The sequence below is a fragment of the Sminthopsis crassicaudata genome, chromosome 2 (genome assembly GCF_048593235.1).
Source record: "Sminthopsis crassicaudata isolate SCR6 chromosome 2, ASM4859323v1, whole genome shotgun sequence".
NCBI lineage: Eukaryota > Metazoa > Chordata > Mammalia > Dasyuromorphia > Dasyuridae > Sminthopsis > Sminthopsis crassicaudata.
The window spans coordinates 165946524-165973894 of record NC_133618.1 but is presented as its reverse complement, the minus strand read 5'-3'; the positions used below and the strand labels follow the sequence as shown (position 1 = coordinate 165973894).

Below are 27371 nucleotides of genomic sequence, written 5' to 3'. Positions count from 1 at the left end.
CTATATTATATTAATCATTCTTAGATTCTATTAACATTCTTATATTAATTTTATACATTTTACATTCCTTAATTCATAAAAACTAACATTTTATATTCCTCATGTAATATATATTCTTACATATGCTATACATTATAAAAAATTTAATGTATTCTTTATATTTTATATCATGCTAACATTTATATTCTTGATTTCTCTTTCCCCACCTTACATCATCTATATATCATTATTCCCACATTAGTAGTCACCTTTGAAATCCCTAAGCCATGCTCATACATGTATGCCAGATTGAACATGGCCTGGGCACTGTGATATTTATCTACCGCAATGCTGTAATGAGTCACCGCTGTCTGATAATCTCTCTTTGTTCCATGGCCATAGTAGTGGTAATCTCCGATTTTAATTCTAGCCAAAGCATTGCCTGTTAGAAATATTAAAAAGCAGAGAGAAATCATGACAACCAACATCATTCCATTAATTTGTATCTATCTCTAATTATTTGACATATTATTCTTGCTTTAGTTTCTTAACTATAACTATCTCAAAAAAAATCAATCATAGCATTGAATTGAGATATGTGCTGGGGAATAATATCCTAAAATAATCTGCTGCCTTTTATTGAAAAGCAGATATTATGATGTGGCACAAATCAGCTTAAAAAATCTTTAAGTGGATAAAACACTGACTCTGGAGTCAGGAGGACCTGAGTTCAAACATTTACTATCTGGGCAAATCACTTAACCTCAATTGCTTCATAAAACAAAAACAAAAACAAAACAAAGAACCTGTATAAAATTTCATGCTGAAGGTTGACACTACCTGGCAATTCATCCTTATTGTGTTTACTTCTGCCTTCAAAATAAATTCTAGGGGGACATTAGCTTTTCTCTTATCCATTTGGGAATTCTAAAATGGGAAGACTTATTAAAGAATATATAGATATAAATATATATCTTGCTGGCACTATGCTAAATGCTTTACAATGATCTCATTCATCCTTACAACAGCCTTGCCAGCTAAGTGCTATTATTATTCTCATTCTACTGATGAAGACACTGAAATAAACAGAGGTTAAGTGATTTTCCCAGAGACACACAGATAGTACATGTATAAGCTCAGTCTTCCTGACTCCAGGCTCAGCACTCTATCTACTGTGCCACTTAATTGCCATAGCCACGGACAAGAATTACTCAGGATGGGTACACATGTACTGATTGGGATGAACATCTTTAGAGGAAGTACCCACACTGATCACATGGAGAAGGAAGAGAAGGAAGAGAAAGATAACAAGTAGATTCCTTCCTGTTATTGTTGAATTAATTTGAATTTAATTCATTTAGCTTGCCCCTTCTGTGTATGTTTTAAGAACTGAGTGGGCTTTCCTCCTCCCCCCCTTCCCTCTCAATGCTCATACAATGAAGGCCAGGAATTCAATAGATATTGCTTATACTATATTCATATAGCCAAAAAATTCTTTTTTTTTTTTTTTTTTTTCTTTTTTTGGCTATTAGCCTACTTTTATCCTAACACTTCCATGCCCTGATTCCATATTTATCAATGAGATCTAGGTTGTAAAGAAGAGTTTGTATTTTTAAATATCAAAGAAAAATGCTGACCTCAGAATTGCAAGTGAAAGGGAACAGGAGAGAATAATTTGAGGGAGAAATGGATATTAAATAAAAGAAAAAAAGTTGAAAAAACTCACAGCCTTTTTGTTGGTTCATTAATGTTTTAAAGACTCCTTTTAAGAATTTAGGACCATGCATTTTTTTTTTTTTAATAAAAAACTTTAATTAAAAGAAAAAAAAGAAAAAAGATTTTAGGACCAACTCTTCATCTCTGAGTCAAATTTGCTAATTTAAGTAATGAATGCTAAATGGTTGGGATATTCTTTTATAATTTAAATTTTTCAATTTATTTTTTTTTTAAATTTTAAACCAAATCCTCTTATTTACTCTTTACAATAATGTTGTGCAGTTGAATAGAGTGCTGGGTTTGGAGTCTGGAAGATTTTTCAAATTTGATCCTAGATACTTATAGCTATGTGACACTGGCAAGTCACTTACCCTCTGTTTGACTTGATTTCCTCTACTATAAAATGAAGATAATAGCACTTACATGGCAGGTCTGTGTTAGATCAAATGAGACATTATTTGTACCGTTTTTATCACTGTGTCTGAAGATGAGGTCCTGGGTGCAGTTAGTAGAGAGAATGAAATGTTGATGGAATTGTTCCCTGAGGCAAGCAGGAAGGGCCACAATGGGGATCAGTTTAACCTTATAGCCTCACCTTGCTGTGTCCAGCCAAGAAATTTAAGTTATGTTGAACCCCAGAGGTTAAATTTCCCCTACAAATCTGTCCATGATTCACGCCATCTTTGGTCAGTCCCTTTTGGGGTTACTTCCCACCACAGCACTCAGCCTCATGGTGTTTTTCTCTTCTCCACTCCCCCCATACCACATGGTATCTTTCCTCTCACCCCATCATGCATTCTAGTGTCTCTCCTCTTACCCGACCCTCATGGTGTCTCTCTCTTTCTTATAGCTTACTTTTAAGATGCTAAATCCCTTTTAGGATTTAGCCTGCAAGCTAAGGATATTTTCTCCCTTTCTCTTGGTTAATTGTCAATTCCATTAGAAAATTTGCCTTTTCCATCATTAATTATTAAAACTCCTTTCCTTGTTATATGCTCTCCCACTCCATTTCACATTCACCATTCCAGATGTCTATTATATCTCTTCATTTTAAATAAATCTACTTTTTTGCCACAGAGAATGGCCGCTGTGAATACTTCACATGACTGTACCCCAACAACTTTGGCGCCTACATCAATCCCAGCTTCGGTGCTTACCTTAAGCCACATCACTTGGTATATAATAGGTACCTGTTAATAAGTACCTATTCCCTTTCTCCTCCTTTTCTTTAACTGTCTGTGCCTGTTCCCATGTATACACACACACACACACACACACACACACACACACACACACACATATTTAAGAGTATTAAATGTGGGAGAAATATGGGAGATAACCTAATCTGTATCTGTAAATCTCAACATGATAGATTCTGGAGTGAAAAAATCATTTAAATTTTTTGTTTTTAATGTCATTATTTTCCATAAATATATCAATAAAACAAAAGTTCTCCACTTGAAAAAACAAATTTTTTTTTTTTTTTTTTTTTGTACTAACTGTAGGTTTTGTGTGTGTATGTGGGTGGGTAGAATTAACCTTGGTTATCTGACTCAATCATGACCAGTCCTTCTAACAAGTTCTCAGAAGAGGTGATCCACCCATGAAGTCTAAATCAAGATATGCCTTAGTCTCTCATCCAAAAGGTTTTCCCTAGTATCTTGCCCTCTAAAGCTTTGCCTAAAATCACACTGATGTAATATGAAACCCTAAAATTTTTGGTTTTGGAGTCTGCCTCAGGAAATTCCTACACCCAATCTGTCTTGATTCTGAATAGACTACTTCTCAGTTCATTGCTGCCTGATGATCTGGTCAGTGATAATCAAATTTCAGAGACCACCCTCACTTCATCTGGAGATTACTCCCTAGCCCAACCTTGAGCTACAGAATTAGCATATCTATAGTAGAAGGTGGATAAAATAACTCTCCTTGGTTCTATTTCTTTAGTGGATTCCCTTAGAATTCAGTCCTCTTAGTAATAGTGTTATATCCCCCCCCCCTTTTTTTTTCCCCTGAGGCAATTGGGGTTAAGAGACTTGCCCAAGGTCACACAACTAGGAAATATTAAGTGTCTGAGGTCAAATTTGAACTCAGGTCCTCCTGATTTCAGGGCTGGTGCTCTATCCACTGTACCACCTAGCTGCCCCTGTTATATTATTTTCAATAAAACTTTTCCCCTTAACTAGGAGATGGGTTCAAAATTGCAAATTCTTTTGAGACACCTTGCAACATTGATTTGGGACTTTTGGGGTCCCTCCTTCCCAGCCTCATCAACACCATTATAGAACTTTTGGGTTTTTTATTTTTAAGAATCCTGTGTTAAAATACAGATACCTTTAGTGGAGTAATACCTTGAATTTTTTCAGCTAACATTTTAATGGGATGAACTTCTTAGATTCTTTAAGTGAAAAGGAACAAAGTAAGGCACTTTGGGATGAGGATATGTTTAGGGAGATGTGAGGCAGGGGGTGTCAGAATGTTAAAGAGAAAACTTTCATATTTTTGCTAAGTTTCAGAGGCAGAGAGTCAGGCTCTATAACTAAGATCACCTACCCTACAACATTTAGTCATAAACTCTTATTATGTAAGTGGAAAGCAGGTTTATGATACAAAAACTCTTCTTGGACTTTTGTTTCAGCCTAATGAAATAAGAATTCATTACTGAACAGGAATGTGGTAGTAGGAACAGGTTCTCTGAATCACTGCCCTAAAGATATCTGGATAGCTGATTTTCTAGGATAACAATGGGGGATTTGTGGCTATTGGCTCTGAGGATAGTACCATGTTCTTTCTCATCCTGGGGCTTACTGCAAGCATCAGGAATAATGTGTTTGAGTGGGAGGACCTGGATTAAAATCCTGTCTATGTTACTTACTGTGTAGCCTGGGGGCAAGGCATGTTATGTCTCCAGTTCAGTTTCTTCATCTATAAAATGAGAAGTCTAGAAAGAAATGAACTCTAAACATCCTTTTCAATTTTAAATTTTATAGCCCTCTAATAGCGTAGAGAAATAGAACTTCTGGGCTGGTGTTTATAAGGCTTGTCCATTCTATTGCTTTGACAAAGATGACTTCCCTTAGAAAGAGGATGAGATATTAAGATGGGAAACTACTCTGAGGCAGAACAGAGTACTTTGTGGAAGTGGGAGTGTCTGTGATTGGGTGAGTTCCCCTTTATGTCTTTGTTCCCTGTGTTGTATGTATCTCGAGGGAAGGCTTATGTGTTGGGCCAAGCTGAGAGCTTTCTGAGGTCTTGAGTCCAGAGTTCATACCATTTGTAAAGTGAAAATAACATCTGCCTAATTCACAGGGTTGTTGTAAGGATTAAAACAAGGAAATATCATAAAATGCTATTAACCCTAGTGTGTTATATAAAAGTCCCTGATGATTATTATATTTTTATTGTTGAGAAATTTATGTCACAAACTCAATGACATTTTTTATGGCTCATTCTGAGTCCTTTTTCTAGTCTTTTCAAATATGAGTGAACTAGAATCAGTAACATCTTGACACAGTGAAAAATGATGATTGGATCACAGGGGTTTTCCAAAAGAGTTCATAGCCTAGGGTGGTGACTGTGCTTATATGATTCAGAACCTTTCTAACAAAATGGGTCAGGGTGGGCAGTAGATTTGTTTCTTTTTCTTTTATGACTTTCTAATGCTGTGGCCTGAGGGCAATTTTTTTAACCCAAACCTTTTTTTTTTTTTTTTTTTTAATTATAGCTTTTTATTTACAAGATATATGCATGGGTAATTTTTCAGCATTGACAATTGCAAAACCTTTTGTTCCAATTTTTCCCCTCCTTCCCCCCACTTCCTCCCCCAGAGGGCAAGTAGACCAATATATGTTAAATATGTTAAAGTATATGTAAAATACAATATATGTATACATGTCCATACAGTTATTTTGCTGCACAAGAAGAATCGGACTTTGAAGGAAATCAAAAATGCAGGCAGACAAAAATAGAGGGGTTGGGAATTCTATGTAGTGGTTCACATTCATTTCCCAGAGTTCTTTCGCTGGGTGTAGCTGGTTTAGTTCATTACTGCTCTATTGGAACTGATTTGGTTCATCTCATTGTTGAAGAGGGCCACGTCCATCAGAATTGATCAACATAGTATTGTTGTTGAAGTATACAATGATCTCCTGGTCCTGCTCATTTCACTCAGCATCAGTTCATGTAAGTCTCTCCAGGTCTTTCTGAAATCATCCTGTTGTCATTTTTTACAGAACAATAATATTCCATAACATTCATATACCATAATTTATTCAGCCATTCTCCAACTGATGAGCATCCATTCAATTTCCAGTTTCTTAGACTACAAAGAGGGCTGCCACAAATATTCTTACACATACAGGTCCCTTTCCCTTCTTTAAGATCTCTTTGGGATATAAGCCCAGTAGTAACACCACTGAATTAAAAGGATATGCACAGTTTGATAACTTTCTGAGCATAGTTCCAAATCACTCACCTGAGGGCAATTTGATAAAGTCTTGGGACAATGTTGGAATAAACATCTTTCCCTGTTGTAGCTAGCCAAAACAAGCATCATCAATTAACTACTAATTGAAAAAGTTTAATAAGTAAATTTCTTCATAATAGTTGAAACCCTAATTTTAGACTGATTCCTAGTGAGTCCCCATTATCTTTAGATAACTTATTTTAGGAGACAATTTTATGCAAGATTCTTTACACAGTTAAAGTCATAGCTCCAGACTGACCTCCAGTCAGTCCCTATTATCTTTAATCACCTGCTCATCATGTTAAGGAGACATTAATATTTCCCAGAATTCTCAGTTCTCAGCTTTTCTTCTCCTATTCTGCTCTTTTATGATACTTTTTTTGTTGGGAATAATTGGAGTTTGTGGCAATTGAGCTGATGGATGAGGCTGAGTGATTTCTGTGTTCTTTCCCCGACTCAGTGTATTGCATTTTGTGAAACACAGCTTTTTCTTTTTTTAGGAAATGTTTCCAAACTGAAGCCACCCTGATGGCCTGATGCAGCATTACTATCTCAGTTGGCTCTGAGAAGGCATCAAGGTGTCCTTTTCTAGTCCTTGTATTAAAATGGGTTTAGACTTATTTTTATACCATATTCACTTCCTATGAAAGGAAATGATTTGATTCTAGCATGAAGCATTTTTAAGAAACCTCGTTGGAAGTAAAATTGTTCTCTTACTGCAATAGATTTTCAGAAATGTGAGTGACAGAAGTGGCAGGCTCACAGTATCATTCTACTTTAATAATATACTTCCGTGTGAATAATAGAAGTTCCTTGCTGAAAACTGGAGTGAAAAGGAGAATGGTGTCAATGAATACTAACCCACAGTATTATTACGTAAAGGGATTACTCTGGTTCATATATATCTCTTAGTAGTTGTTTTTTTCTTTTTTCGAATGAATGATAAAATGTAAAGAGCAAAGAGCTGGGATTCAGGTCCTAGTATTCATCTCTGAATCGGTTTCCTTTTTTTTTGCAAAATAGAAATAATAATACCTGCCCTTTGTGCTTGGGCCTTTGTGTGCATTAAACATTAAACAGGAAAATGTCTATAAAACTATAACCCTTAAGCACTATATGAATGTCTCTTCTGATAATGATGGTCAGTATTTCTATAGCACATCTACCTCCAGAGAAAGAACTGATGAAGTCTGAATGCAGACTGAAATATACTATTTTTTAAATTTCTTTTTCTTTTTTTCCTTTTTTTTTTGCAACATAGCTAATAGAGAAAATATGTTTTGCATGACTCCACATATATAATCTACATTAAATTTCTTGCCTTCTTAAGGGAGAGGAGAAGAGAGAAGAAGGGAATTTCAAACTCAAAACTTTAAAAAACAAATGTTAACAGCTGTCTTTGCATCTAATCAGACAAAAGCAAAATATTTATATGGAACTTTTAAGGCTTACAAAGAAATATGTATGTATGTGTATATGTGTATATATACACGTGTGAACAATATACATATATATATGTAGTATTTGAGGTAGATGCTATTGTTGTCCCAATTTAGCAGTAGGGAAAACAGACTAAAAGAGTGTCTTTGTCTAGGATAATATGGCATGTTGGAGGCAGTATTTAAGTGTCTGTCTTCCTGTAATAGCTAGAAAAGAAATTTCTAATATTGGTTTTTCTTTGTTGAACTTTATCAACTACCACAAGGGAAGCTTTATAAGTTGTGATAATCAGTAATATGAGATTTTATAGAAACACATGAAAATGAGGGAAGTTTTACAAGTTGTGATAATGGGTAATATGAGATTTTATAGAAACAAATGAAAATGAATGGCACCATTCAGTGCCAGAGAAGCTCATCACCAGAAGGCTGACCACCAAGTAACACCTACTCTTGAAACCATTTATTAAAAAATGAAGAGAATGTGGTTTGAAAACATTGATCTTTTTCTATGAAGTTTGTGTGGTAATGAAAAGTACATAGGAACCAGAATCTATAGGCTCCATTTTTTAAAATTGTTTCTGTGGGCAGTTCACTTAATCTCTCTAACCCTGAATTGCAGAAATGAACTAAATTCTTGTTTGAAATAAAGCTAGCTCAATGCTGACCTTAATATCAGTAGAGCATGACATGTCACCTATTTGATATTCCCCCTCCTTACTGCCTTTACAAGCTAAGAAACTGGCTGCAGCAAATCAGACTAACAGGAATGGAAAGTCACAAATTATTTTTAACTTGGTGTCCTATACCTTGAACTGCAGCTCGGTGCCACAGAAGAAGTGCCATGGGGTACATTTGGTCTTTCTCAAGAATGGTAGCCTTTTCTGAAAAAAAGAAGATATCCTATTAGTGTGCTTCCAGGACCCACTCTGTGGTCAAGCCATATTGGGTGTATATATATATATATATATATATATATATATATATATATATGATGAAGGAATAGTGGAGAATTTTAACTTTTATCTTACGAGATTCCAAAATGAATGCTGAATTGCTCTGAGCTACTTCATATCCCATTTCTGCTAGCAATGCATATTGAATAAGGGATGAATTTATATCACCGTCCTTATAGGCAAAGTACGCTGTCAGGAATTTCTCAGCCCAGCGGCCCAGTTCACAAACACCCTTGTAAAGCTGTATAAAGAGGATGAGAAATCAAACAGGTTCAATAAGATCTTATATTTAATTTCAAGCAAATGATCAATAACCAGTATTTTAACTCCTTCTGGTCAAGTTGTTCAGAAATTTTGGGTTTTAAAAGCATAGTTTATATAGGAGGAAAAATTAATGCATTTTGGAAGTATAAAAATATAGCAGTTCATTTTTTAGCTTCAGCAAGGAAGCTTATGTTCACTTTGCTGACTTAAATAAGGGCTATTTTGCAAGACAAGTGCTTATCGACTTCTATTTAAAATAAATGGCCTTCCTGGACAATGCTGCTGTGTGTAAAGGAGTCCTAAAGTCCTGGATGCCCTGGAAAGAAGAGGATAAAGGGAAAATGGTCCCCCTGGGGTATAGGTGATATGACTGCCAGGGCAGCTTTCTATAGGAGGTCAACTTCAACTTTAGCTGAATAGCCCTTATGTAACCAAAAAAGGCTATCCATACATAATTCATTAGGAAGTTGGCAAAGTAACAAATCTAAAGATAGATTATTAGCTGGCAGCTTTTGAACTAAGTTTCAGAGAGGCCAGATGCAACATTGGAAGTATTTATAGTGATGCAGAGGAAGTATTTGATAAATCAATGAAGGAAAATGAAATACTGAGTAGAATTTTGAAAAATACTTCTCTGATTGAGGCTTAAGAAATCAGTCCCTAAGTTGTCATCCAATCAATCAAACACTTAAGGACCCCTGAACTGTGGAAAGGAAGGAAAAGGCTCCATTGAGGGTGTGTGTGTATGCCTCATGCTTCTTCAAGGAGCAACTCTTCTCTCAAATAGATGTGCCCAGTAGTCTGAATGACTTGATCAAAGACTGATTAGAAATTACTTCAATGAATTTAAACAGAGACTTCAAATTTGATGGACACCAGAAGGATTCATCAGAAGGTCACAAACTCTATGAAAAACTCAATTCCAGACAGGAGGAATGAGACTGGTCTGTCTCTCTCCCATTCCCCATTTAAATGCTATCATTATTCTTCCCTTAGGGCACACATCCATGTTGTAAAAGAAGAGCAAAGGATACAATAGCTGTAAAATTGAAAATACCCATAGCTCAAGTAAGCTATGGTCTCCTCACCATGATAAATGACTAGTACTTTAAAAAGCTCATTATTTACCTCAACTGCGGTTCTGCATGATCTCAGCACTCCAGTTCCTGAAGCATACATTTCAGCCAAATAATAAATGGCAAGGGGTTGTCCACTCTGAGATGCCAAGTAAAAATATTTGAAGGCAAGTTTATAATCCTTCCACACTCCAGAGCCAGCTGAAAATTAAAATTGATTTAAGTACCATCTCTTTCTGTTTTTAGTTACAGACTATCAACATAAAATGCCATTGTGGTGACTATGATTTTAAGTAGGATTAAAAGAATCCTTTCAGAATAAAACTGGTTCCCCACATTCCTTCTCTCCCTTGTTCCCATTTGAAAAGTGTTTGTTAAGACTTTCATTTGAAAATCAAGTCAGAAGGGAAATCTATCCTAGAATAGTTCATAGAATTAATGAAGAACCATTGAAGACTTTTATAAAAAAAAAAAAACAAAAAAAAAACAACAAAAAACTTTTTTTTTTCTTAATAAAGTTAATTGGCAGTGATTTTTTTTAAGGTGATTTAAAAAAAAAAAAGACTTAAGAACACTTCTGACTTCTAGGTTTGGAACAATATTCTGGGCTCTGTTTTGGCCAGAGCAAATGGAAGACAATAAACATATGTTAAACTTCTACTATGTTTCTGTTACTGTGTCTGGTGCTGTTCTAACAAATAGTATCTCATTTTATAATCATACTAAGCCTGTGAAATAGGTGGTATTATTGAAGGAGTAGAACTTCTAAGGAAGGGAGTAATAAGGAGGTTCCCCCTAATCTTGGAGTGCTTCTGTTCTGACAATCTGTCAGTCTTCTGGCGTTGGAATCTGTGATCCTGAAATTCCCCTCACAACCTTGGAGTGCTATTGTCATGGAAATCTATCCATCAATGATTGTAAAAGTCTTTTGGCCTAGGAATATAATAACATTTCTTCCCTTAGATTTTAGATATATTAGTGAGCCCCTCTGACCTAAGAATGCTATTGTTCTAATAATCTGTCAATGATTTCAAAGTCTTCTAGCCTTAGAGCATTACTGTTCCATCATTACTGACTGTCAGAAAGATAATCTGTACAGATACATTGCTCTATTGATATCGATCTATCTATTGATCAGTGATAACCAAGTTCCTGAGACAATAGTGAATATACTACCCCTCAAACCCACATTTAAGTCATAAAATTAGCAAATAAGAAACATGATGCTCTGATTAACTTGTCCTATAAATCTATCTCTTTTCTCTCGAATCTTTTGTTAAATTCTTTTGGAACTTAGCCCTCTTCAATTAGCATTACAATTACAATAAATTTTGCCACTTTGACTTCGATATGGATCCAAGCCTTCAAATTTCTTTGAGACACCTCATGACACCAGTTTGCAACCCCAACCTTTTGGGGTCCTTCCCAACCTTAACATTATGACATCTATTTTATTCTTAAGTAAACTGAGGCAGAGGTTAAATAACTTGCCCACTAGGAACAAAATAGTGTCTGTAACTGGATTTGCATTCAGGTTTTCTTGACTCCAGGCCCAGCAATCTATCTACTGTACAATCAGCTGCCTCTGGAAAGAGAGATTAATATATCTAGACAAAAGCCAGCTTGTACTTTTTTCTCCTTTCTCAATCCAAGAAGGCCATTCCAATTCCAGCCTGCTTTTGACTATACAGTTGTGTTGTCTGGACTATCCATTTATGTGTCTGATCAAGTAGGGGATGATAATCTATTATTTACCAATTCTGTATAGTCAAGAATAAGGAAAACACTCAGCTTCAAGAAGTCCAACTCAAACCAGTCTTATCTGTGATCCAAAAGACTTTTTAGTAGACTGGGGAGTGTGGAACTGAGGCAGTTAATAATTTTACTAACCATTTTGATTTGCTTGAACTCCCTTACTATCCAGAGGGGGCCAGACTGATCTGGGAATCAGAATCAACCAAGCAAGAGGCAAACTGAGCATTCCTTAAGCTGGACACTTCATGAGAAGCAGCCTAGCCCAAAGAACAAACCTGATAATGTCACAATATGTCTTCTAAGAAAGAGCCCAACCCAGGGGAACAATAGCTCCCCACTTGCTTGTCTTTTTAACCCTGCTGCTTATACCCATCCTGAGTTCAGTTCTAACTGTGCTCCTATGAATATTTGCTTTCAGGAGGATTAAACCCATGGATATATCCTAATTCTGTTTGTCTTTCTTAAACTGAACTCTGGAAAAAGGTTGACAGGAGCAAACTAAGGGATGTTTCTGGGATGACCCAACAGGTCTTGAAGACCAAGTCACACTAAATGGTGGCTTACCCCTTGTTAACAATATCCCCACAAAAATCACTCTGTAAGGGGTTTAAACCATCTGCAGTCACTCCACACTAAGATCAGTCTTCCTAAATGCACTCTGGGCTCTTCAGAAGTTGGCTAATATCTTAGGGAGAAAAGGAAATGAGGCAGGAAGATTCACTAAGTAGTATATTTGAAGCCTTTTTGGACCCAGCCTGTCAATTTTCACTTTCTCTTTTGGAAGAAGGGAAGCCTGGGTCTAGAACTGCATGTAGAGCAAACTAGAAACAAGGAATGATGCTTGATTTTCCCCTGACAGTGGCAGAAGAGTTGAAGGCAGAGATTGGAAGCCATTGAAGCCTACTCTGCTTAGAGGATAGCCTTGTCTAAATACTCCCAGAAAGGAAGTAGGTAGAGAAGATAACTGCTTTAGGTTTTCTGTGGTGGCTTCTTTTCTCTTGTGCTTGCCACTAATAAAAATATGTGGATGGCAAACTGTCCTAACTAACTAGCAACAGATGATGTAGCTAAAATCAACTCAGCATCATTCTGCTCCATAAAAGTTCGGTACCCAAATTTTCCCATACTTTCCCTTCAGAAGGTCTATCACTAGCACCTTGGAAAGCTCAAAGGAGATTCATTTAAAAAAAAAATTATTTTGCCTCAATGCTATTTATTTTTAAAAGGTTAGGAATGAGCAATCTTTCACCACTGAGTGGTCTAGAGTATCCAATTGTGTGCAGATCACTTAAGGGAAAACCTCCAATTTACCAACCCTTTATTTCTTTTTCACAAGGGAAGAAATGAATAATGTATTTATTATTCTGAACAAAGAAGCAGTATTTATAGTACTTACAGTAATACATGAATCCTAACTGATACTGTGCATTTGGCCAACCTTTCTCTGCAGCTTTCTGAAACAATTTAAGAGCTTCATCGTAATCCTGGAAGATAATTACATTCTGTAACTCAAAGGTAAATGTGTAACACCATGGTAACAATTATCTTTTATATTTTTTAAAGGGCTGAACAAAACACGCTGTCTTTCTAAAAAAAGGTAAATAGTATCAGAAATACCATGAACTTCCCTGACCTCAGTTACTTTGTCATAAAGATGTTAGTCAACTAGCATTTATTAAAGACCTACTATGTGTTGGGAATTATCTCTGATTTTAATAAAATTCAATTCAACTCAACAATTATTTATTACATGTCTGCTATGTTCATGGTAGTATGCAAGGCTCTAGGAATGCAAAGTATCAAATCCTGAAATAAATCAAACTCATAAGTGGAGGAATAAAGCATCTTTAATTGCAATAACAGTTAGCAAAGCTACTGGTCTTGGGGGATGTCCCACTAGAAGACCTATAAGAAAAATCCTTATACTTTTTGGAGAAAATGAGCTGGGAGGATCATATTAGATAGTAAGCCTTGCTCATGAAATGCCAGCTGTTCCCAGAAATCTGTGCAAGGAAAAACCAGTTCATTTTGACTCTTTTGCCTTTCATGTCATGAATGCCAACAGAAGTGGGTAAGTTCATCAGTAGCTAATTTGGAAGCTGATTTAGATCAAACTGGTTTTGTTTACAAGAAAAAGTCGCTCAGGGTATGGTTCAACTTAATCTAATTGAAAATATCTTAAAAGTAGGAATTCAAGGACCATTGGAATTGACATCACTGGGATCATTAGGAGGGAATGGAATATGATATTACAATTGATATGAACAATTTTGGGTTTTTTGATATTAACAAATTTTATGTCATTATATTAACAATTTTTCTGTCAAAAGAAAAGGCAAAACAAAAATTATTCCATGCTTTCTAAGAAATTACAGCAAATAGCTTTTGTTGAATAATGCTCAGAAGACTGACAATCAGTTATCTAGGATCATACTTGGGATCTTAGTAAATTATGTCTCCTCTCTCCACCTCCCCCTTTCTCCTCACTAACTGCCATTCTCTTATCCAGCCCTTTAGGAAAAAATATATTACTGATTTTTATCTTTTCTTGTAAGATATGATGAATTCAGTTTTAAAAGACCTTGATTTACATGTGAACAGTGAATTATCATGAAATGTATCTTTCTTCCCCCAATTGTGAAAGTTAAGTATAATCTACTTACCACAGGAACTCCTTTTCCGTGAAAATAAATAAGGCCAAGCCCATGGAGTCCAATTGCATTGCCCTAAAATGATTATTATGAACATAATTTTTAAAACTCTTAGCAAACTATTGGAAGAATTAATAAAGGAAATTACCATAAAACAATATTTGGATTATTTATAACATGGATCATACACACTTTTTGGATCTCCTTCCTATTTTTGGCTATTTTTGATAATATTTTGATTATATTATTTGAAATTTACATTTTGCTTTAAGATTTGCAAAGTGGTTTACATACATTATTTCCATCGGTGGGGAGAGAAGAAAAGAAAAAGTGAAACTTCAGATTACCCATTCTCCATTTGTTAGTAGTTCTCAAGTGGGCAACTAAGTGGTTCTGTGGATAGAGTGCCATTCCTGAAGTCAGAAAAACTCATCCTTCCTGAATTCAAATCTGGCCTTATACCTTTACTAGCTGCATGATTCTGGGTAAGTCACTTAATCCTGTTGATCTCAGTTTTCTCATCTGTCAAATGAACTGGAAAAAGAAATGGCAAACCATTTCAATATCTTTGCCAAGAAAACCCCACATGGGGTAAGAGTTGGACAAGACTGAACAACAATTGGCCAAACAGATTAGGGAAAGGGGGGTTGACCTTAATTCCTTTTTTTTTTCTTTTTGAAATTTGATTAAAAATTTTTTTTTACATTTTAAAATTAATTTTATAACTTTTTTTTTTTGACAGCACATATGCATGGGTAATTTTTTGCAACATTATCCCTTGCACTCACTTCTATTCCAAATTTTCCTTCCTTCCCTCCACCCCCTCCCCTAGATGGCAGGCAGTCCCATACATGTTTAATGTGTTATAGTCTACCCTAGATACAATATATGTGTGCAGAACCAAATTTCTTGTTGCAAAGGAAGAATTGGATTCAGAAGGTAAAAATAACCTGGGAAGAAAAACAAAAAATGCTAACAGTTTACACTCATTTCCCAGTGTTCCTTCTCTGGGTGTAGTTGATTCTGTCCATCAATTGGAACTGAATTAGATCTTCTTTCTGTTGAAATTATCCACTTCCATCAGAATACATCCTCATACAGTATCATTGTTGAAGTATATAATGATCTCCTGGTTCTGCTCGTTCACTCAGCATCAGTTGATGTAAGTCTCTCCTAGCTTCTCTGTATTCATCCTGCTGGTCATTTCTTACAGAACAATAATATTCCATAACATTCATATACCATAATTTACCCAACCATTCTCCAATTGATGGGCATCCATTCATTTTCCAGTTTCTAGCCACTACGAAAAGATCTGCCACAAACATTTTGGCGCATACAGGTCCCTTTCCCTTCTTTAGTATTTCCTTGGGATATAAGCCCAGTAGTTGCACTGCTGGATCAAAGGGTGTGCACAGTTTGATAACTTTTGGGGCATAATTCCAGATTGCTCTCCAGAATGTTTGGATTTATTCACAACTTCACCAACAATGTACCAGTTTTCCCACATCCCCTCCAACATTCAGCATTATCTTTTCCTGTCATCTTAGCCAATCAGGTATGTAGTGGTATCTCAGAGTTGTCTTAATTTTCATTGCTCTGATCAATAGTGATTTGGAACACTCTTTCATATGAGTGGAAATAGTTTTAATTTCATCATCTGAAAATTGTCTGTTCATATCCTTTGACCATTTATCAATTGGAAATGGCTTGATTTCTTACAAATTAGAGTCAGTTCTCCATATATTTTAGAAATGAGACCTTTATCAGAACCTTTAAGTGTAAAAATATTTTCCCAGTTTGTTACTTCTCTTCTAATCTTGTTTGGATTAGTTTTGTTTGTACAAAAGCTTTTTAATTTGACGTAATCAAAATTTTCTATTTTGTGATCAATAATGATCTCTAGTTCTCCTTTGGTCACAAATTCCTTCCTCCTCCACATGTCCGAGAGGTAAACTATCCTATGTTCCTCTAATTTATTTGTGATCTCCTTTTTTATGCCTAAATCATGGACTCATTTTGATCTTATCTTGGTATATGGTGTTAAGTGCGGTTGACCTTAGTTCTTAAATAAAGTTTAAAAATATATCTTGGGAGCTTCTGGATCTTTAATTTAATTGGCATGAACAAATTCCTATCAATGAAAATCAATAACTATTATGTAACTTAGAATCTTAGAGAGTTATCTGGGAGGCAGTGAGAGTTTAAGTAACTTGCCTAAAATCACACAGCTAATATATATAAGGAGTGGGACTTGGCCCCAGGTTTTCCTGAGTCAGAGACATATTTTTTTTCCTTTTTAAAAAATGTTTAATAATAGCTTTTGCAAAATTCATGCAATGATAGTTATTAATATTCACCCCTGCAAAGCCCTATGTTCCAAGTTTTTCTCTCTCCTTTTTCCCCACACTCCCCCACCCCTAGACAGCAAAGAATCCAATAAATGTTAAACATGTACAATTCTTCTATACATATTTACACATAAAAACCAGATCAAAAAGGAAAAAAATGAGAAAGAAAAAGCAAGCAAACAATAACAAAAAAGGTGCAAATATTAAGTTGTGATCCACATTCAGTACCCCCAGTCCTCCTCCTGGATGCAGATAACTCTATAACAAATCCTTCAAAATTGTCCTAAATCACCCCATTGTTGAAAAGAGTCACAATTGATCATTACATAATTTTGTTGTTGCTATGTACAATGTTCTCTTCATTCCACTCACTTCACTTAGCATCAGTTCATATGAGTCTCTCCAGGTCTTTCAAAAATCATCCTGCTGATTATTTCTTATGGAACAATAATATTCCATGACATACATATATGATAACTTATTTAGCCATTCCCCAACCTAATGGACATCCATTCAAATTTCAACTGACACATTCTATTCACTGTGTTAGATAGTCAAGTCAAATTGACAAACATTTATTAAATGCCTACTATGAACACAGTGCATGTTAAGCCCTGGAAGTACAAAAAAGGGTTAAAACAGATCATGCTTTCACAGTCTAATGGGAAGAAGACATCTAAAAGACTATGTGCAAACAAAATATATACAGGGTAAATTGGAGCTAATTTTAGAAGGAAGGTACTATCATTAAGGGGGAATGGGAAAGAATTTTTGCAGAAGATAGGATTTTTAGCTAGTTTCTAAAAGAAGGTAGGAGGGAGACAATTTCAGTTGTGGGAGCCCTCCACTGAAAAATGCACGAAGTTTAAGATGCTGTGTTTTGTGTAAGGAAGATCAGATGTTACTGGACAGAGTATGTGGAGGAGGTGTAAGAATAGGTAAAGGTGGGAACAGGCTGGATTAGATTCTGTGTTGACTTGGATTTCAAATATTTGTACCATCTCTTTGTTTTACCACTACAGATGAGCAAAAGTTAAGTTTAAGTTAAGTATTTCCTTATTATAACATGTGTGAAAATGTTTCCAGATTAATCTATTAACAGTAATTAAATTATTTAATTAATATTTAATTAAATTAATTAATATTAATATTGCACATTTATCAGGAAGAGTATCAAAAATCTCTGAAATGCCTAGTACCATAGAGTCAAACCTAGTGATAGAAATCAACTTAAGCTTAATAAGAATTAAATGCAAGTCCATGACTATTTTTCTTGGTTTTATTCATCAAAACTGTTGGTTCATTTTTCTTGAAGATACAAGTTATCATCTACTTTCCAGTAGCATGCAGGTTGGTAAAGTGTCATCTATGGCATGTGCATTTAAAATGAATCTGTTTACTGTGATTTCCCTTATAATCATAATGAAAAATAATATTTCAAGGGAATTGTGAGATTACCATGTTTTTAAAAAAATTCAATGAAAGTTTTAGCTTAATTCTTCATACATATACATCAAGGAAGTAGGTTGAAAGAGTTAAAAGGACATTCCATCTATACTTACAAAGAACGGGGATATACTTTTCATTCTCTGTCTAAAACATACTCTTCTAATCTAATCTGCGAGTATTGAAATTTAATGGGAGTTAGCTGGAGCAAAATCAGGCACCTTATGTTCACCTTTAAACGAAAAATATCATATAATGATGGGAGTAGCTTATATTCTTCTAATAAACTTACAACTTGGACATATGTTTGGCTATTTGAGTGAATCAACTGTTTTAGACCCTCTTGAACCACTGTTTTGTTGGGGAGAAGAATGTATAGCTCAATGAAACTATGAGCTATGCTATATAGAATTACCCAAGAAGGACAGGTCATAATTCAGAGTTCTGACAAAAGGTGACCCCATTAGAGAAGGAAATGGCAAATCACTCATGTATCATTGCCAAGAAAATCCTGTAGACAGCATTAAAATGATAAAACATAACAACTAGAAGATGGGTCCCGCAGGTACAATATGCTACTGAGGAAAAGCAGAAGACAATTATTACAGTATTAATGAAGCAACTGGGACAAAGCTAAAAGGAAACTCAGTTGTGGATGTGTCTGATGACAAAGAGAAAAGATCAATATAAATATAAAGATCAATACTGCATTGGACCCTGGAATGTAAGATCTATGAACCAAGGTAAGCTTTGTAAGTATTCAAATAGGAAAAATTAAACATTGATATCGTGGGTGTCAGTGAATTAAATGGATGGGAATGGGTGAATTAAATTCATTTGATCACTACATAAACTACTGTGGGCAAGAATCTCTTAGAAGAAATGGAGTAGCTCTCAGTCAAAAAGAGTAAGAAAAGTGGTACTAGGTCACAATCTCAAAAATAATAAAATGATATATTTTCAACCCAAGGTAATCCATTCAACATCAGAGTAATACAATTTGATGTCCTAATCACTGATTAAAAGGCTAAAATTGATCACTTCCATCAAGACTTACAAACTCTTTTAGAAATAACACCAAAAAAAGTCATATTCATCATAAAGGACTGGAACACTAAAGTAGAAAATCAAACTATAATTGGAATTATAGGAAAGTGAGACTAATAGAGTTTTGTCAAGATAACTCTTTGGACACAGGAAATACTTTTTCTCAACAACCCAAAAAGATGACTCTGCACATGAACATCACTAGGTGATCAATATCAAAATCAGATTGATTATATACTCTAAAGTCAAATGTGAAGAAACACTACACCAAGGCTTCTTAAACTGTGAGTTACAAACCTATGTAGGGTCACACAACTGAATGTAGCAGTCAAAAATTATGATTTGTTATTAATAAATATTTTACTTATATACCAGTTTTATAAATCTATATACTTGGTGTTGTGAAAAAAGTTTCTCAGATAAAAAAGAGGTCACAAATGGAAAAATTTTAAGAAGTCTGCTCTTTACAATCAGTTTAAACAATACCTGAGCAGAAGGTAGCCTAGATCATGAGATTTTTATTGGAAAATTTAGATTTAAATTGAAGAATGTAAGGAAATAATTAGGCCACATATGTATGACCTTAATAACATAAAAAATGAATACTTAGTGGAAGTGATGAATAGATGTAAGAGATTGGAGCTGAGAACTATGGACAGAGGGTCACAATATTATACAGAAAGTAGCACCAAAAAACCTTCCAAAAAAAAAAAAAGGCAAAAAAGAAAACTGGTTGCCTGATGGGACTTTACAAATAGCTGAGAAAAGAAGAAAAGTGAAAGATAAAGGAGAAAGGGAAAGATATACCCAACAATGCAGAATTCCAAAGAATAGTTTAAAAGAGATAACAATGCAAAAAAAGAAGAAAATAATATAATGATAAAGAGATATCAAGAAGTTGTTTTGTGCAAAAATGGTCATGATAAAAAACAAAAATGAGAGACACAACAGAAATGGAAGAGATTAAGAAGGTGTTGCAAAAATAATGGAAGAATTATATAAGAAAGATTGTAACATCATTGTTCACCAGGATGATATGGTTACTGACCTAGAACTATACATTCTGGAGAGTGAAGTCAAATGTACCTTAAGAAGTGTTGCTAACAATAAGGCAACCTTACTGGAGGTAATAAAATATCAGTTAAACTATTTAAAATCATAAAAGATGATATTAAAGGGTTGCACTCAATATGCCAACAAATTTGGAAAACTCAGTTTTCACTAGATTGGAAAAGATCGGTTTACACCCCAATCCTAAAGAAGGGCAATGTCCCTAAATATTCAAATTAGTGAACAATGGCACTCATTTCACATGCCAACAAGTTTATGCTTAAGACCCTGCAAGCTAGGTTTTAGCCACATCTGAATCAAAATTTACCAGAAGAGCCGTTTGTTTTTCAAAGAAGCAGAGGAACTAGAGACCAAATTGCTAGGTTTGCTGGATAATGGAAGGGTTCATTGGACAGATGTTGGGAGAAAGTGGAGGATAACAGAGCTTGGTATCCTATAGAAAGGAAGGGAGTCCCCCTTCCAAAAAAAAATCTACCTTTGCTTCATTGACTATATTAAAGCTTTTGACTGTGTGGATCCAATAAAATGTGGCAAGTCCTTAAAGAGATGAGAACACAAGATTATCTTGTCTCCTGAGGAAATTGTGTGCAGATCAAGAAGTAACAGAATAAAACATGAAACTACTGATTGATTTAAGATTGGAAAAGAAGTGTGACAAAGCTATATATGTCATTTCATTTATTTAACTTTTATGCAAAGTATATCATGCAAAATGCCAGAATAGATGAATCAAAAATTGGAATTAAGATTGCCAAGGAGAAATATCAATCATCTCAGATGTGCAGACAATACCACTCTGATGGCAGCAAGAGGAGTATTAAGAAGCCTCTTGATGAGAGTCAAACAAGAAAGTGTTAAAGCTGGTTTAGTGTTTAACATAAAAAATAAGATCTTGGCAATTGATCCCATCACTTCCTGGCAAATAGAGGGAGAAGAATAGAAGCAGTGTCAGAATTTATATTCCAAGCTTCAAAGATCACTTCAGACAGGCACCAGAACCACAAAATTAAAAAAAAAAAACACCTCTTATTCCTTGAAGGAAAGATATGTCAAATCTGGGCAGCATATTAAAGAGCAGAGATCTTTGTTGACAAAGGTCCATATAATCAAAGCTGTGGTTTATCTAATAGCAACGTATAGCTATGAGAATTGAACTATAAGGAAAGCTGAGTCTTACAGAATCAACACTTTCAAATCATAGTGCTGAAGAAGACTTTTGAGGGTACCTTGGACAATAAGAAAATCAAATCATATAATACTTAAATTATTTCAGATTAATCACTTAAGTTCAAATACTTGAACTTTAAATGTTGAAGTTTAAATGCTTTGGCCACATGAAAAGATAGGACTCTTTGGAAAAAATACTGCGTTTGGGAAAGATTGAAGACAAGAGAGAAAGGAGATGGCAGAGAGATGAGGTCTTTAGATATTGCTTCCATGAAGCAATAAATATGAGTTTGAACAGATCTTGGGAGAAAATGGAGGATAGAAGAGCCTGATGGATCAGTCCATTGGATCATGTTGAGTCAGAATTGGACATGACTCAACAACAACCACCAACAACTGTTTTGGTCTTAGAAGGTCCTTAATTTTACAATAACAGACATTCATTACATAACATGCATAATCCCATTTGCTCCTCACAATAATAAAGTGAGATAAGTACTACAGTAGTATTACCCCCATATTGGATACTAAGAAACTGAATTCAACATTAAATGGTTTACGAATGAACGTTCACATAGGTAGTACTCAGGTCCTAGGTACGATTCACTCAATTCCTGTAATTCCCTTATAGAGCTTCCTGACTTAAGTCCTGTATCCTTTCCACCATACCACACTATCTCTCCATTATTATATTTTAAATTATTTCAGTGTGACTTAAATGAATGTGAGGGCAACAAAAAATTTCTTGGGCAAAGAGGGATAGTGAGCAGAAAAAGTTTAAGAAGCTTTGTGTTAAAGATTATATTTAGGGCATCTAGGAGTCAAAGACTTTCCTTATTTTAATTAATTTATGTCCAAGATATATAATTTACTAATTCAACCATTAACCTAGGCACTGCAAGGAATAAAAATAAGGATAATTTCTAATGATACTTTAGCTTTGGGAAGAGATAGTGGGAGAAATAAGTTATGAATATATGTATGCACATATTTAGTAAAATAATGCCAGAGATGCCTCAAGGTAGAATATTTTAAATTGTCAAATAAATTGTACAGACAAGAAGTACTCTAGGATTTCAGAGGATGGAAAAATGAGTCTGAAGTGCAGTAGAGTCTGGGAAAGTATCATGGAAGGGGGGATATGAGCTAGATTTTTTATTATAACTTTTTATTGACAGAAAATATGCATGGGTAATTTTTTTACAACATTATTCCTTGAACTCACTTCTCTTCTGACTTTTCCCTTCCCTCCCTCCACCTCCTTTCCATTATATGGCAGGCAGTCTTATACATGTTAAATATGTTATAGTATATCCTAGATACAATATATGTGTGCAGAACTGTACAGTTCTCTTGTTGCACAGGAAGAATTGGATTCAGAAGGTAAAAATAACCTGGGAAGAAAGAGAAAAATGCAAACAGTTTACACTCATTTCCCAGTGTTCCTTCTCTGTGTGTAGCTGATTCTGTCCATCATTGATCAATTGGAATTGAATTAGATCTTCTCTTTGTCGAAGATACCAACTTCCATCAGAATACATCCTCATACAGTATTGTTGTTGAAGTGTAAAATGATATGAGCTGGATTTTGAAGAACTAGTTGGATATGGATAGAGAATTTGTGGTATGGAGAGAGAATTCCAATAAGAAGTGTGTAGGGGCATGTGTGTAATTTATACAGAAAATTGTGGGAAGACCAAATGAATTTAGAGATAATTAAAACAAAATTAATAAACTCTTTGCTATATCAGACTCTTGTCTAAAGCTCTCCAAGTTCTATGTTTCAGTAATGAATCAAAGAAATAATAGTAGGTGTGAAGTATATAGGTTTGCATTGGGGCATGGACACATATGAATGTAAATTCAAGCTGCTAAAGGTAAAGAAGGAACAATTAGGTTGTGTAGCAGCAGATAGAGCAGTAAGCTTGGAACCAGAAAGACTCATCTTAATGTGTTCAAATCTGGCCTCTAACATTTGTTAACTGGGTGACTCTGGCCAAGTTTCTTGAGCCTGTTTGCCTCAGTTTCTCATTTGTAAAATGAACTGAAGAAGGAAATGGCAAACCACTCCAGTATTTCTGCCAAGAAATTGAAGTCTTATAAAGCATCAGGTTAATGAATTAATCCTTGGCCATCCTACACTACATTATGAAAAATAATAGACTGGAAAATGACTTAATATTTCATTTGGATGCAAAGGTGGGAAGCTTAGTGTCAGATTTGATTATATATCAAGTCCCAGATAATTGCTGATCATATTTCATAGAATAGTTTGGGCTGAGATTAGTTTATACAACCAACCATAGATCTGAAATTATTTGAGGTAAATGAAACTGCACTGTTTCCCAGATTCCTGCCCACCTTCATTTTCCCCCTTCCTTTTCTCCTCCTCCCCTTTTAGACCCTTCTACTCTTTCACAATAATCTGATTACAGAGAAATATACTAAGCAATAATTATAGAAGTCAAATGATGAATAATTATAAATATCACTTCATAATACTATAAGCAACAATTATTATACAAATCAAAAAGAGAATCCATTAGAGCTGTCCTGGGTTGCCTCATCATGACAAAGTGATGACCCTGCTTTTCAGAGACTATGCCAGAATAGAATGAGTTCTGGAGAGTCCTAGCCAGTTAGAAAGATTTAAAATATAGATTGAATAGCAGATTCCAAGTGAAGAAGAAAGGGAACAAGTATTTATTAAACACCTACTATGTGCCAGGCACTGGTTAAGTGCTTCAGAAATATTTGATTCTCTCCATAACTTTGGGATATAGGTGCTATTACTATCGTTATTTTATAGTTGAGTAAACTGAAGCAGAAAACAGTTAAGTAGCTTTCCCAGGGTCATTCAGTTAATTCATTTCTGAAACTGGATTTGAATTTAGATCTTTCAGACTCTATCCAGGCTCAGGCAGATTTATCATGGTAAGCCACAGGGCTATGCTTTTTTTGGTCACCCCAATAAACTGTCAACTTGGTCATGAAAGGATTGTAGTCTGCTTTGGGAAAGAAAGAATTCACTTGCATGATCTCATGTATTCTTGAGGCAATCACTGACATCAACCACTCTCATTTTACAGATACAGAAAATGATGCTCAGAAAAGTTAGATGGTTTTCCTATGGTCACATAGCTACTGGGTTTCTGAGTTGATTTTTGAAGCTACTTCTTATCTCCAAAGTTCAGTAGTTTATCCAGTATGCCATATGGCAGAAAGCTTTATATAGTCTTCCCAAGTAATTTGTGCCACAATATCAGCAGGTATGAGCAGTTTTACTAAAATAATAATGCTTCAAAACAATTGTATTATTATCCAACTTTGTAATTCTTAGGGAATAAAATAGTTCACACTATGTAGAATTAGAGGATTCAACATAGCTGTTTTAGGGCAGCACAGTGGATAGAGAACCAGGCTTGAAGTTAGGAAGACTCATCTTCCTGAGTTCAAATCCTTCCTCAGATACTTCCCAGCTATGTGACCCTAGACAAGTCACTTAATCCTATTTGCCTTAGTTTCCTCATCTGTAAAATGAGCTGGAGAAGGAAATGGCAAACTACTACTCCAGTATCTTTGTCAAAAAAATCCAAATGGAGACAAGAAGAGTAAGACAGGATTAAAACAACTAAGTAACAATAACTCCAGGATTGCTGATGTTAGTACTGTAGTATTTGTGCACTTATATGGTCTGTGTATTTAGAACCTCACTATCTTCTTTCCATTTCTTTCTTCTAGTACCCTAAGACAGAGGACTATTTTTCTGCAGAGGTAAAGGGAAAAAGATCAGTTTTTTTTTGTGTGTGTGTGTCTGTTCCATTGCTGACGAGAAGGGTATAATGGAAAAAAGAATTGGAGTCCAGTGACCCAGATTTAAATTTTTAAAAGCTACTCACTACATCTGTGAAGTTAGGCAAATGTTTTGCCCTCTCCAAAATTTATTTTTCTTATCCATAAAATGAAGTGTTGGTCTAAAGTATCTTTAGATTTTTTTCTAGATTTCAATAGCACCTTGGACTTTTATCATTTACTTTTATTAGCAATAAAGCAAGAATTCTTTTTTCGCCCCTTAGTAATACTTCACTTTCACATGGCACTTTAAGATTTACTGAGCATTTTCTTCTAGGCTTTAATATTAACTATGGTCCTCGAAGGGGGAAGGAAAGGAAATAGGAAATAAAAAAGCATTTATCTAGTGTCTCATGTGCCAGGTACTGTGCTAAAAAGCATTTTACAAATTTTATCTCATTTGATCCTCACAACAACACTGGAAGGTACTATTATCATCTCCATTTTTCAGTAAAGAAACTGAACTAGATATAAGTTTAGTGACTTGCTCAGGGTCACACAGTTAGCCAGTGTCTGGGGTTGCTTTTGAATTCAATTTTCTTGACTCATCATAAAAATCTATCCATTGTGCCACTGACTGGCCTTTATCACTCTTAGTTTTCCTCATTTAAAATGACATAAGTGGTATAGGTACCACTTATCTCCGGGGGATGTTCTTGTTGAGTCGTTTATGTCCTGTCTGATTCTCCCTGACCCAATTTGGGCTTTTCTTGGCAAAGATGCTAGAGTGGTTTGTTTCTCCAAGTCATTTTATAGATAAGGAAACTGAGGCAAACAGGATTAAGTGTTTTCTCTGGGGGTCACCCAGCCAATAAATGTCTGAGGTCATGTCTGAACTCAGGATTTCCTGATTTCTGGGCCAGAGCTCTATCCCTTGTGTCACCTAATTATCCCAGGGGTGTTGAGAGGAAAGCACTTAAAAGCCCTAAAACGTTTTTTAAAAATTGCTTTTGGTCTGGACTAGTGATTTTACCTGTAGATGAAACTCCTGGGAAGGAAACTTCCTCTACCAAAGCATATTAGCAGCTGGTATACAACATAGAGTGATGTCTTAAGAGAGTTAGAAGCTATAATTATTAGAAGGGTGAGAATAGTTTTCAACAACATTAATATTGTCAGTACTATCTCACTTCCCTAGATTACAAAACTCATCCATTGTCAATAAAATGCTTGCGGTTTAAGCTCACCTCTACTATATTAGTTCATCATTTACAAAAATGAAACATTTTACATTTTCATGATGATATATTTTCATACCTTATTAGCAGCCATAGAAAAGTATTTAAAAGCAGTGACATTATTTTGTGGTACCGCAGGATTGCCTTCTAAGTACATCTAAGAAAAACAAAGAAGAGTAATTATAAGGGAACCTATAGGGAATGTTTGGGAATGATCTTGCCTGATGGGAAAGCAATGAATTAGGTGCTTCCCTTTTTGATCCTGTCATTTGTACATTTCATACAGAATTATACAATTTTACATGTAGGAGGTATCTTAAATTATCCTGTCTAATCCATATGTAATAACATAGCTAACATTTATATAATGCTTTAAGGTTTGCAAGGTGCTTTACAAATATTCTCTCATTTTATCATTACAATAACCTTTGGGATACCTCCATGCAATGGCAAAACAGTTTCCAGATCTAGTCCTCTCTATCTTTCATAATTCATGGTCAATGTTTGCTAAGGCAAAATTACTCTTCCCCTCCAAATACTCCCTAGAGTCTCATCTTTACCTATTTCAGTTCTATACCTGCCTAGCCTCATATTCTCTTCTCTCCTCCCATTCCATGGTGCTTTCTAGAGCCTCTTCTCTCTTGGTGAGAAATTCCCTTTTTTCATGGATCTTTTTACTTGACACTCTTTCCATTTTCTTTTGCTAGTCGGAACCTGGCTGCCCCTGGGAGATACATTGTAGCCAGTTACCTTGCTGCCTGCACACCAGAAACCATGCTTTGGTGGATTTGGACCTTTTAGTTTCCAGTTCCCACAATATAAACATATTGTACACACTAGTGATTATCTTACAATGGTCAGCCAAGTCCAACCTGCTTCATTAATTTTCCGGACATCTACTTAACTAGATGACTTGCCTCCCAAGAAATCATGCCCTGAAGGACTTACTTAACTCTTT

General features: G+C 35.2%; 1 protein-coding gene across 2 annotated transcripts in view; it reads right to left on the bottom strand.

Annotated features, from left to right (window-relative positions):
- Positions 1 to 27371, bottom strand: part of SEL1L2 (SEL1L2 adaptor subunit of SYVN1 ubiquitin ligase) — a 167909-nt gene that overhangs the window by 15171 nt on the left and 125367 nt on the right. For both annotated transcript variants that reach the window (XM_074287834.1, XM_074287833.1), the window contains 7 exons: positions 26493 to 26570; positions 14314 to 14376; positions 13047 to 13134; positions 9948 to 10096; positions 8631 to 8796; positions 8409 to 8483; positions 249 to 421 (listed from right to left, as the gene is read on the bottom strand). In XM_074287834.1, coding sequence (XP_074143935.1) covers positions 249 to 421; positions 8409 to 8483; positions 8631 to 8796; positions 9948 to 10096; positions 13047 to 13134; positions 14314 to 14376; positions 26493 to 26570 — 792 coding nt within the window. The remainder of the gene's footprint in view (positions 1 to 248; positions 422 to 8408; positions 8484 to 8630; positions 8797 to 9947; positions 10097 to 13046; positions 13135 to 14313; positions 14377 to 26492; positions 26571 to 27371) is intronic.